Genomic DNA, 13,414 nt, shown 5'->3' with positions numbered 1-13,414 from the left:
AGGATTTCTTGTAGAACAGAATTTTAGAGCAACAGCAGGAATAGAATGTGAGCACTGGAACAGGTCTTTGAATGACCAACAAAGGGCATTTAAAGTTGGTGACCTACTGTGATATATTGAATGCCTACTATGCATACACAGTAAATTTGTTGAATAGGGAAGGGCTATGTCTTAACAGCTACCTCCCTAGGTTGTTTTAGAAATCAAATGAGATACTAAAAGTTGTAAAGCGCTTAGAACATTGCCTGGAACATTGAAGCAATATATAAATGATATTATTATTTTCCGTGAGGAGTGAGATGGAAATGGCATCTTGGAAGGGAATAGGTTGATCTGAAACAAAATAGTGAAATACATTTATAACTTCTGAGCCTTTTTTTTTTTTTAACTTATTTTAAACAAAACTTTTCTTCTCAGGCTCCAATACCTACATGTGTGTTTCCCATTCCCATTTAAATTCCCTTCTATCCCTTTAAAATCTGCTCTCATCTTTCACTCACACTATAACTCAGATTTCTAGAGTATGTTATAATTTTTTACAAACCAGTTTTTTTTTTTTTTACACAAACTCTTCAAAAACCCTGAAGGTAACTATTATAAGTAACATTGCTCTCCTTTAACAGATAAGGACACCATCTCGAGGTTGTGCCTTGCTTAAAGGCACATACATATTGTCTGAGGCAGAATTTAAGTGCAGGCCTTGCCTCTTTGTGCAGTGCTTTTGCCCCACAACCTTACTAAGATCTATGGTGATATGATGGTATAGGGGAAAAAACACCCACTGGGCTTAGAACCATAGTTCCTTTCTTTTTCTGGGCTTCCATTTTTCTCCTGTCTAAAATCAAAAGGTTGGAACATTTCATCTTTTGATGAAATTCCAACAATTCCAATTGTCATGAGTGATTGTTATGATAATTGTGGAAATAATGTATAGAAAAAGTGCACATGTTTAACATGTATTGGATTATTTGCCTTCTAGGAGAGGAGGTGGGGGAAAGGAAGGGGAAAAATTTGGAACACAAGGTTTTGCGAGCGTGAATGCTGAAAAGTATCCATGCATATGTTTTAAAAACAAAAAGCTTTAACTTTTAAAAAAAAGAAGAAAAAAGAGGCCTGTTGGACTTGAGAACTGCTTCCTTCTGGGTCCCTTTAGTCTTTACCCTGGAGACTTTTTCTTGACCCTCTCACCTCCGGCAGAAACCTGGAACCCCAAACCCTTTCTTTTCTGTTTAGCTGAACGAGCATTGGACACCATGAACTTTGAGGTCATCAAAGGCAGACCCATCCGTATCATGTGGTCCCAGCGGGATCCAGGGCTTCGGAAATCAGGAATTGGCAACATCTTTATCAAGAACTTAGATGACTCCATTGACAACAAGGCCTTGTATGACACCTTCTCTACCTTTGGGAACATCCTCTCTTGTAAGGTGGGTTCTAGGTTCTGAGGATATTATTTGTTGCCTGGGCCAATGCATATGCCCAGGGAAGAGTAGGCTACCCTGACAACAAATGGTGGGTATGAGTGTTGGAGACCCCAAACACATATGGCACTGGAATCATGGAAGGGGATAACCTTGAGGGACATTTGGCATTTGACCTGTGGGATTGATAGAATGGAGGGGCTAGTACTGTAAAGTGGTGATGGTCTGAGAACCAAGCCTGTTCGGCTGACTTTGTGAAAATTTGTCTGACCCTATAGCTAAATGTCAGGCTCGGATCTTCCCTTAATTAGCTTTGTAACCTTTCCCTCTCTCAGATTGTTTTCTCCATTCTCTAGATGATCTTGATATAGTTAATATTTCCAGCTTTAATGTACGCAGGTAGCTCACAAGTTAATCGTCAATTGATCATTCATTGAGGTTTGGAGATATTTTGTAGGAGGAGAGCTTTTGAAGGTACATTTTAAAAAACTGACTTGGTGGAATAAAATCAACAAATAGTGGGTTCTTATATTTTCCATATCTTTCTGTCAGTTGTGTGATGCTTAAGGTTTCTGCTAGAGAAAATAGACCTGTAAAACTCTTCTCCTTTTGATAGGAATTCTACTGAAAACTTTATAGTTATGGAAAGATAGCACATGGGTTAATGATCATTGACCCAATGTCTTCAATTGCTTTTTTTTTTTTTAATTTTAGTATCATTTATGTTTTCCTACATTTTCAGAATTGTGGGCTCCCACACAAGTTTCTGATCTTTTCTAATTGTTTTTTATTGCCTACGTCATCTTAAAGAATCTCCTCACCCAGTATCCTCACAGAGGTGGGGGACTCTATCTGCATAGAGTGTCAGACTTTTAATAATCAAGCTTTGCTGAACTGTTTCCCTCCCCACCCTTCTTTTTTTTATCCTTGGTTATAAAAGGTGGCTCTCTGGGAGGGAAAAGGATATAGATACATTGGAAAATGCAAGTGCTAGACAAAAAAAGAAAATTTCTTTTTAAAATTCATTTAAGCACCTATTGTATGCTAGGCACTGGAGATACCAAATTTAAATGGTTTCTCCCTTCAAGGAACTTAACTTTCCTTTTTTTTTTTTTTAATAGTTCAGAAATTTTATTCTAATAGCTTTAATTATAGAACTTGTCCAAATGAAAACTGAAAGTAAATATAAAAAAGTCCATTACTAATTGTATATTGAAAGTAGTAAGAGTTTCTACAACACTAAACAAATCAGTTCTGAGTTTACCTAGGATAAATTTTAACAGCCCCAGCTTTCTTCAGTGTTTATCAAAATACAAAAGGAAAAAAAGTTGTTGGGTTTTTTCCTAGATGTCAAATCTGACTTTGTAGTAAAGAAAGTGTAGTAAAAGACATTTTACATATATACAGATAGGGAGATTATAAGGAACTTAGTTATTATTGGAGAGAAACAGTAGAAGAGTACAGTATATAATGTACACATATAGTAACTATATTTCTTACACATAAATTGTGTATATTTTTGCAAATATGTAAAACTTGTATTTGTCTATTTGTGTACACACATACTGTATGATATGTGAGCAAATGTAATGTATATAGATATATAAGCACATAGAATGTATATTTTACACATACATAAGAATATGTACATGTATGTATGTGGAGAGAGAGAAGTTGTATTTACTCATCTATGTACATTTTCTTGTAATGTAAGTTCCTTAAGGGGAATTGTATAGAGAGCGCGAGGAGTGCTTGTTTAAAGGCACAGGGAGAGGGGACACAATGTCATGTATGTCTACCAGGTTGTCCTGGATGGCTGGGATTTTAAGATCATGAATCCAAAGCTCAAAGTAACCTTGGGCCATCTATCCCAACCCAGCTAGGTGGCATAGTGGCTAAGAGGGCTGGGCCTGAAGTTAAGGAGACCTGAATTAAATCCAGCCTCAGGCATCTAGTATTTGAGTGACCCTGGGCAAGTCATTTAATTTCTATTGGCCTCGGTTTAGTCATTTGTAAAATGAGTGGTAGCAGCCTGTCCGTGTTGAATCAAATGAGAGAATGCTTGTTTAGCCTCTGTCCCCTTCTCCTTCCCTTTTTATCTCTAAGAGGTTAGTTGATGAGGTGGTAAGTAGCAAGCCAAGATTTTTTTGAAGTCAGATCCTCCCAACTTTTCCACTATCATCGACATGGACTGGAGTCTTAGAATGGAAATAGTGTGAAGAAATGTTACACTGGAAGGTAGAGGGAGTTAAAGCTTCTTGAGGATAGTGACTTTATTAGATTTGTCCTCGAAGAATAATCAGTTTGGCAGATGTGTGGAGAGAAGAAGGGAGGAACTGGAGACAGGCAGACATTGGGAGCTATTGCAGGGAGAGGTGATGACAACCTGTGGCTGTTGATGGAAAGAAATGGAGGATGCTAGAAGTGATATTGATTTTAAAAATAGGAATAGCAAACGATACATTTGGTCCATTTATTTATTTTTTGTTTTCTTCTGGTTGGTGTCTTTCCATTTTTATTGTTAAATTCTCTTAGGGGTGATATAACCTAATTGTAAGGTCCCAGATTTCCATAGACTTATTTTTCTTTGCCCTGCTATTTGTTTTTAAAACAGCAAATACAAGATTGCAACATCAGTTTTCCTCCATAAAATTTTGTAAATGAGTTTATTTCCAAGCCAGTGCTATTCTTGGTTGTCATCTCCCTCTGCTTAATAAGGAGATCAGGTATTGACTGAAGTCATTTCTGCCCTGTCTTGGCCTTCTTTACTATATTTTGGTCAGTCTTCTGGAGATCAATGTGGACTATTTCTTTTTCCATATTTTAATATCAGTAGCTAAATAGGTCAGGTTGGAACTACTGCAATTAGCTAAATGTATTTTCCTTTCATTTATTTTTGTCATAGATTCTGGTTTCTCTTTCAAAAAATTAATGTAGAAAAGGCCTTCACGTGGGTCACCCTGTCAAGATACTGATCGATTCCATGTAATGTTTGGTATATGCCCTGTTCAATCCCTTCTAATTCTTCTGGGAAAAATTCTGTGATAAATAAGTGAAAACTTCTTATCTAGGTAAGATAAACTCTGAATTAAGCTATAGGTAAATGAAAAAGCTTCTAAAGTAAGATGTTAGGCAGATCTTATTTCTTAATCCCAAACCATGTTTTACAGCAATTATCACTGTTCTCCCTAAAATAAAAAAGAAAAAAGAAAACCTGGAGCTCATTAGGTGCTTCATATAATTTCTCTACTTAGCATATAAGTGGTACAATATAAAGTGCTAGGCTTGGAGTCGGGAAGTTCTATTCCTGCATTAGATACTGAGTGACCCCTCTACATACACAAGTGAGCCCATTCCTCCCATCTTCGTCAGCATCTCTACTGTCTCCTTATATTCAGTTTCCCCCGAGTACCTGGATAGCTTAGTTGGTAGAATATTAGATTCCTGAGGGACAGAAAGATTTAGGAAATATGTAATCAGAAAAGAATGTGGATCGTCATTTTCTGAAAGTGAGGGTTAATGGATGGGATGATGGCCCAAGTATCACATTAGGATCCATGTAATGGTAAAACACCTCAAAGAAAGCCTTCTACGTTCTGGGTGGATCTTTGAAGGATTTGCAGTCAGAACTAAATGGGATTAAAAAAAAAAGCTTAGATGAATTTGAGCTTGCTCAGGTGGAAGGATTCAGACGTCACAGAAATAAGGGATCCATTAAAGGAGTAATCCTTGCTCTTTGAAGAAATCAAAGACTCATCGAAAAAGTCTTTCAGCTGTGTTCAGCTCTCTGTGTTGTGCACCGAGTAAAGCACTTTCCTTGTCCCTGGAAGCTCATGCTCAATATGGAGAAAGAGATTACACAGGTTAAAATTTAAGGAGTAATATGAATTGTATTAAGGGCCATGTGAGCAGGAATGTTGAAGAATTTTGGTCTTCATCTTTTAGGCTAAGGGAAGTCACTGCAGATTTCAGAACAGGGTAGTCATGGAATAAAAGTGGTGCCTTGAAAATTAATTTGCATGATATCTGCATCCTACCTTCTGCAGAAAATCTTTCCCAGGCCCCTTTATCTCCTAGTGCATTCCCTATGAGATCACTTTTTATCTTAGCTGGGTCTTATCTTCTACTCACCTATTTACATAGGGTCTCCCTCATTAGTATAAATGATTTCAGGTGTGGTGCCTCACACCTGTAATCTCTAAGGAGACGCTGAGATTAGTGTATCACTTGAGTGTGGGAATTCTAATTTGCAATGGGATCAGCATCTTCCAGGTGTCTTTATTTGGCTAAGGAAGTCCAAGCAGACTGAGGAAGGACAAATTGGCCGAGGTCAGAAAAGAAGGGGTCAAAATTTCTCTATGGATCAGCAGTGGGGTCAAGCCCATAAGGAGGCACTTGATTTTCCTGAAGTATGGCTTTAATATCTTGCTTATACTGCTCTAAAATCTGTGGTATTCCCATTGCTAGAAGATAAAAATAATTCTGTCTCTTCCCTTTCTCCTTCCCTCCCCCCAAAAAATTCCCTGTTGAAAAGGGACCATTTTTGCTTTTTTTTTTTGTATTTTGTACAGTGCCTGGGACTTAGTGAGGGTTTAATAATGTTTTACTGGCTAGGGGATGAGGGAATTGTATGGATGACTATTGTAGAAAGGATTTTTTTTAGCATTCCAAAGCTTTTACTTTTATAAATTACTCTTACTCTTTACAAATACTCTCGTATCCATCATTTCACTTGATTTCTGCAACACTCTCATTACACAGTTAGATGAAGAAACTCACCTTTAATCAGAATTCTGTAGTAAAACCAGGATGATGAGGTATACACAGCAACAGCAAGATTATACAATTATCATTTCTGAGACTGGCTCAACAGTGAGGTGATTCAGGCCAGTTCCAATAGTCTTGTGATGGAGAGAGCCTTCTGCACCCAAGGAGAAGACTGGGGGGACTGAATATAGGTTACAACATAGTACTTTCATTCTTTTTGTTGTTGTTTGCTTGCTTTTTGTTTTCTTCTAATTTTTTTTCCTTTTTGGTCTGATTTTTCTTGTGCAGCATGATAATTGTGGAAATGTATAGAAGAATTGCACATGTTTAACATATATTAGATTAAGGAGGGGGTGAAGGGAGGGAAGGAAAAGAAAAAAACTTAGAACACAAGGTTTTGTAAGGGTGAATGTTGACAATGATACTCGTATATATTTTGAAAATAAAAAACTTTAAAAAAAAAGAAAAAGAAAACTTAAATGAAGAGTTGGAAACTCTCAAAATGATTGAACAGCAAAATAAAGATATAGAAAAATATTTTTAAAAAAACAGAATGAGAATATGGTTTGGACTCCTGATTCAGGACTGGCTTCTTCCTATCAAACTGGTTTAAGATAGGGGAGTAAAGATGGAAAGAGAAAGGGATGGCTGAGTGAGGTTATACTGTGGGTGGCCCATGGGTGGTAGTAATGTTCTGGAGTGAGTTTAATTCTCTGTGTTTTCCCCCTTTACTCGGCCCCCTCCCTGTGACAGGTGGTATGTGATGAAAATGGCTCCCGGGGATTTGGCTTTGTCCACTTTGAGACACAAGAGGCTGCAAACCAAGCAATCAACACTATGAATGGGATGCTACTTAATGACCGCAAAGTGTGAGTAGCCTTTGGTGGCAGATGCATCTCTGGATTTCTGGTTGGGAAGCCAAACTTGGATGCTCAGGGAGCTGGGCACCCGGTAGCCATGGCATGGAGTCTCCAGTTACAGAGGGTCCTCTGCACCACTGCCTGTGAAACACGGAGCCTCACGAGGGATTAAGAGTGAGCCTAGCATGGGGTCTTCCTCTGGCTTTTGGACGAGGCCATCTGAGGGATTCAGAGCTCATAATTCCAGAGTATTATTTCTGCTCAGACCTTCTCCTTCCCAAATTCCCTGTTAGTATCAAGGGTACAGCCTCCTCCCAATTACCTCAGCGAATCTAGCCATTGCCCTAAACTTGTCGGATTCCTGCTTCCCTGCCCTTATCCAGTCGGTTCTGAAGTTTCTACTTCACACCATCTTTCCTTTTATGTTCCCTCTCTTCTTGGACACTGACACAATGCTGGTCCAGGCCCTTAGAAGCTCCACACCTGGACTATTGCAACAAACTCCTGGTTAGTGTCCCTGCCTCAGATCTTTTCTTCCTGCAGTCTGTCTTCTACTCGGCTGTCAAAGTGATCTCTACACTGCAGGCCTCATCTCCTTTTCAGATTTTTTCAGGGACTCCCTCTTACCTCCAGACTCAGTTATTAAATCCTCTGCTTTTTAAAAGCCCTTTATAGCCTGGTCCGGTTTTTCAGACAAAAGTCGATTTTCCAACTTGAGGCATTTTCACAGGCTCTCCCCCATTTCTGGAATGTTCTCCCTCCTCATTTCCACCTCCTGACTTTCTTAGTTTCCTTGATTCCTGCGACCCTCTTGTTATTCAGTTTGATGAAGAAGTAGACTTTAATCAGAATTCTACAAGGCATTGGTAAAATCAGGATGAGAATATGAGTTGGACTTCTGATTCAGGAGTGACTTCTTGCTATTGAACTGGATAGGGTAGAGGAGTAAAGATGGAAAGAGAAAGAAACCTTTCTCCAACAACCTTAATCTTAATGCTTTCCCTCTATGATCATATTCAGTTTACCCTCAATCTTGTTAGTACAACATTTGCATGCTATTTTCCTCCTTAGACTATAAACTTTCTGAGGGTTGGGATTGTTTGTTTTTTTTAATCCACAGTGTTTAGAAGAATCTTTTTTGTTGTTTATCCCATTTGGGGTTTTCTTGGCAAAGATACTGGAATGGTTTGCCATTTCTTTTTCCAGCTCATTTTACAGATGGAGAAACCAAGGCAGACAGGATTAAGTGACTTGTCCAGGGTCACATAGCCACTAAGTAGCTGCAGCCAGACTCTAGATCTGGCCCTCTAGCTGCTGTCCCATTATGCTGCCTGGTACATAGCAAGCCCTTTAAAAGCCCTTAAAAAAGATTTTAAGATTTAGTTTATAGAGTTTTTCCAAAACTAGACTGTGAGAATAGCTATGTTGGTCCCATATTACATATGAGAAAACTAAATGTTAGAAAGTATCAGAGCTAGTTTTGAACCCATGTATCCTGACTCTAGAACCAAGGCTCTTTTTAATTGTATCACATTGCCTCTCATTGTCTAGGCCTAAGCAGCCTAACCTAATGGGGAGGGAAACGATATAAAAAATAAATGATGTGAAAGGTTAGTGATAGTAAAATGTGGGGGATGGGAGGGAAGAAGGAGGAAGGTAGTGGATAGGGAGTATTCTGGTAAAAGTTCAACATCCAACTCTCCAGAAAAGAAAAAAGGAAGAAAAATGTATACCTAATACACTTTTAACCTGACTCTGCATTTGCCAATTTTTCCTTTGCTTTCTTAAGTCTAGACAATGAACAATAAACTAAGCCATGATTTGTGGTGTTTGCTGATTTCTAAGATGTAAACTGAAAATTTTAATAGTACTTGAGAATTGGGTTAAGTGGACTCCAGCCCACCCTGGACCCTTCTGGCTAAGACATATTAGACAAGGCTTTATAGAAGAAAAGATATTTTAGCTGAGCCTTAAAAGATAGGGAATAATGGGAGTTGAGTAGTGGGGGGAATGGGGAAGGTCATACTAGGTACTTTAAGAGTTCGTGTATTTGCCTCTAACCCCTGTGGATTCTATGCAGAGGAGGCCTGTATGTATGCTTTTGTCTAGTAGGTCAGAGGACCTTTGAGCAGGAGATTGTCAGAAGAGCAGTAAGAAATGTTACGGAAAGCAAGGCTAGCCTCCTGCAACTTTAAAAGCTATGGGAGTGTGAAGCACGGGGAGGGAGAATCAGAGAAGGTGTTCTGAAGTAGGAAGGAGCCTCGAAAGATGTGGAAGAATTACGTGGGTCCGGTCTTCGGGGGAGGTGATGCTGACTTTGAGGGCTCCCTCTTGGCAGTTTTGTGGGCCACTTCAAGTCTCGGCAGGAACGGGAGGCAGAGCTGGGGGCACGAGCGCTAGAATTCACCAACATCTATGTCAAGAACTTTGAGGAAGACGTGGATGATCAGTGCTTGGAGGAACTATTCTCCCAGTTTGGTAAGAATCTGGGACTGGCTGGACAGATGGGAGGTCATGGGCCCTCGCTGTCCATGAAGCCTGACTCCCTGTTACCTATTCTCAGGAAAGACTCTGAGTGTGAAAGTGATGGTAGATGAAAATGGCCATTCCCGAGGTTTCGGTTTTGTTAACTTTGAGAAGCATGAGGAAGCTCAGAAGGTGAGGAGTTTTCCCTTCCTTGTCTTGGGTTGGGGAGGAGGAGACAAGAGAGTTCCCAGGCCTCTTGCTGATGAGGTCTGGAATATCCAAGTATTAGATGCTGACCCTGCATTTCCTTTAGGAAATGTTAGATTTGGCATTTGTTCCTCGATGACTACTGATGATACAGAATAAAGGTTTGCCTCTTCCCATATTCCATAACCTCTTGGTTTCCATTGACTCCTGGAATATCAGATGGTAAAGTCTTGAATGACAGAGCTTGAAATATACTATTTTGTTTTTAGAGGTATTCTAGTGCTGCCATTCTCACTGTAGGGAACTCTCAAGGTGAAAATGTCTTCTAAGTATAGTAAAATGGAAAGAACACTGAAGTCCCAAGATCTGAGTTCAGATCCTACTTCTGATGTTTACTCAGTAGTGTGAGCTTAAGTGGCACTCTTGTACTTCTGTATACTTCAGTTTCCCCTTCTATAAAATGAAGGGGTTAAACTAGAAGGAAGGCGTCTGAAGTGTTCCTTTATCTGTCACTCTGAGTTTACAAATTTATCTGCAATCTGGGGTCCTAGAAAGTTGTCTGAGGGCCTTGAAATCAAGTAACTTGACTACCCAGGTTTTCCTGAATTATAGACCTGCTTCTCCTATCTTCAGTGTTGTGTTGATTCTCAAAGGGATTTTTATTTTTATTTTTATTTTTATTCTTGCATACATAAATTTATTTATTTAATGTTTTCCCCTAGTTACATTGAAAATAAATTTTTTATATTTAAGATTTTTGAGTTTTAAGTTCTCTCCCTTATCCCCATCCACAATTAAGAAACCACATATAAAATTATACATAATATTTCCATAAAAGTCAAGTTATTTAAGAAAATGTGGATCTCCTACCCTAATGAAAATTAAAATCTTCAAGAAAAATTGAAGTTAGAGAGAGAGAAAGAAATAAAGAATGCTTCAATCTGTACTCAGACTCAATCAGTTCCTTCTTTGGGTATGGACAGGATTTTTCATCATAAGTCCTTCAGAGCAGAGTAGATTGTACTACTAAGAATAACAGTCATTTACTGCTGCTCATCCCAGAACATTACTATTATTTTTATATGTATATTTCACTTTGTTCATGAAAGACTTTCCAGGTTTTTTTTTTCCTCAAAGCATCCTGCTCATTATTTCCCAGAAAATAATAATATTCCATCAGAGAAACTTGCTTCAAATTTTTTTTACAATTACTATTGCTAATTGTATTCCCCCTATTTATTCTCTCTCTCCTTTCACTTTTTCCCTCAAAAGTGTTTTGCTACTGACCAATCCCTCCCCCAGTATGTCCTCTCTTTTATCTCCCATATCCCATTCCCCTCCTATTTTTATACAGGCTAAGATAGATTTCTGTATCCCTATTGAATATATATATTATTTTTTATTTGAGCCAATTCTGATGAGAGTAAGGTTCACTCACTCCCCTTCTCCTCTGCCAGAAAGATTTTTAAAAAGAGGGAAGGATCACTTGGAAATTAAAACATGACTGAGTTGGTGACTCGACGGGCTAGGACTCGGTTTGCTGCCTTCCTGTCTCCTTCCCCAGTGGTAGGGAGACCGAGGCAGGGGTCAATGGCCTGCTTTCTAGGAGGGACTCACGCAGGACGTGGAGAGGTGTCGCTGCGGCCCTGCCGTTCCTAGCTCTGACCACTCTCTCTCCCAGGCTGTGAGCGGCATGAATGGGAAGGCGCTCGGGGGTCGAGTCCTGTACGTTGGACGGGCCCAGAAAAGGACAGAGAGGCAGGGGGAGCTGAAGCGTAGATTCGAGCAGATGAAGCAGGAGAGAGTGAACCGCTACCAGGTAAGGGCTGCCCCAAGGAGAGGCTGTGGCCAGGAATGGGGGGGCCCGGGAGCCCGACCAGGAAAGCCAGCGTCTTTCCAGCTAAGACAGTTGGAAGACTGAGGTCAGTTGGCGTGCTGGGACTTCCAGGCACCTTCCACTACTCATGATGGTGATAACGCATATTTTATAAGGTGGCATTTTAAGATCTGTGAAAAGTTTCACAAAGAACATCTCGCTTCACAACAACTTTCCGAGGTAGGCACAACTATCATTCCCGCTTCACAGGTGACAGAGTTGAGACAGAAGTTAAAGGAATTGCCCAGCATTGTGCAGCTAATAAGTATCTGAGTTCAGATTTGAATTCAGGTCTTTTTGACACCCACTTTCAGCCCTTTATCCGCTGCACCTCTTGATGAGAATAAGTAAAAAGACTGCCCACAAAGACATGTTGGAAAATGTGGTCTGGGATTAAAAAATGAGAGGAGCCAGAAGCTTATAACCCATTCACAAACAGTTTATTAGACACCATTTATATGCACTGGAAATACAGACACAAAAACAATTCTTGCCCTCAAGGGGCTTACAGTTCTACTTGGAAGGAACACATTCACAGATAAGAAAATAAATATAAAATAAATAATTGTACAGAAAGGGGGGAGAGGAATGAGGAAAGGCATCCTTGGAGAAGGGAGAATGGGCTGAGCCTTGAAGGGAGTCCAGAGTTTCAAAAAGGGGCATTAAGTAGGGAGACCATAAAGATAGGAGCAGTGTCATGAGTCAAGGAATAGCAAAGCCAGTCTGGTAGGAGTGTCGAGTGTGTGAGGGTGAATAATGTGCAATTAGCCTAGAAAGATATACTGAGGCCATATTATGAAGAGGTTTAATAGCCAAACAGCAATTTGTGTTTGCTATGTATGTTACATGTATAATGGCAGTGGGGAACTACTATAGCCTTTTGAGGTGAATGACATGTTCAGACCTGTGCTTTAGAAATATCAGCTCTGAGGATTGGAGAGGTGAGGGACTGAATGAGTGCAGGGAGGCTATTTAGGAGATTATTGTAAAGGTCTAAATAATTGGAGCCTGAACTAAAGTGGTAGCACTATGAATAACAAAAAAACAAATAAACAAAAAAAGATGGATGAGTTTTAATCTAAAATCTTGTACTTATATATCTCATATAATTTATTTAAGAAAATGAATTGATGAGCACCAGATAGTATTAATTAAAAAAAAAAACTATCTAAAAAGGAAGTAACTGGTTAGCTTATATGGGAATCATTTTACAGTGTTACTTTAATGCAATCATGTCATTAGCAATAAATGTAAAATCAATACCTAATAGGAAAAAATGGCATCATAAAATTATAACAACTTTAGTCTGGCCTATTGATTTTTTTTTTTGAAATAGGAATTGGATGGAAGAAAAAACTTGGACTCTAATGATCACAGTTTCTTATAAAACCGACATGTTATAGAGTATCAACAGTGCCCCCAGTGTTACTAAGAAGCACCCAGAAAGTCAGATCTTGGTCAACAACAACAAAATCTATTTGCCCACAGAAAAAAAGGATTAACTGAGAACAAAAAAAATTTAGGAACTCATCCACAAAATTTGGTAAGAGTAGTTTGGTGAAAGATAATTTCCTCACAAATTAGCCAAGAGCAATGGAGAAAGGAGGTGCATATCTAAAGCTGAGTCAAGCTATCCCTAAAGCATTCCTGTGAAAACTGAAAGGAAGATGACAAATATATGAAACCAGATACAGCTCTGCCAACATATGACTGTTTTGGTCAGTAACAATGGAACCAATACATTCCAACTCCTCAGCCCTGATGTGTAGAAGAAGAGAGGATAAGATTCCATAATCTCTGAGAGAACGAGGGAGAAG

The 13,414-nt window shown here is 39.2% G+C and overlaps 1 protein-coding gene across 3 annotated transcripts in view; it reads left to right on the top strand.

Annotated features, from left to right (window-relative positions):
• PABPC1L (poly(A) binding protein cytoplasmic 1 like) overlaps window positions 1-13,414 on the top strand; it is a 36,988-nt gene that overhangs the window by 7,557 nt on the left and 16,017 nt on the right. Inside the window, exons 2-6 of one of the 3 annotated variants that reach the window (XM_051976492.1) lie at window positions 1,234-1,427; window positions 6,942-7,057; window positions 9,387-9,526; window positions 9,612-9,706; window positions 11,403-11,540. In XM_051976492.1, coding sequence (XP_051832452.1) covers window positions 1,234-1,427; window positions 6,942-7,057; window positions 9,387-9,526; window positions 9,612-9,706; window positions 11,403-11,540 — 683 coding nt within the window. Of the gene's footprint in view, window positions 1-394; window positions 1,428-6,941; window positions 7,058-9,386; window positions 9,527-9,611; window positions 9,707-11,402; window positions 11,541-13,414 lie in introns of those variants that run through there. The other 2 variants (XM_051976490.1, XM_051976491.1) reach the window with 2 other exon arrangements.

This window comes from Antechinus flavipes, chromosome 2, assembly GCF_016432865.1.
Source record: "Antechinus flavipes isolate AdamAnt ecotype Samford, QLD, Australia chromosome 2, AdamAnt_v2, whole genome shotgun sequence".
Lineage (NCBI taxonomy): Eukaryota > Metazoa > Chordata > Mammalia > Dasyuromorphia > Dasyuridae > Antechinus > Antechinus flavipes.
The sequence above is the reverse complement of the archived record's forward strand: the minus strand, read 5'-3'. Positions and strand labels throughout refer to the sequence as shown.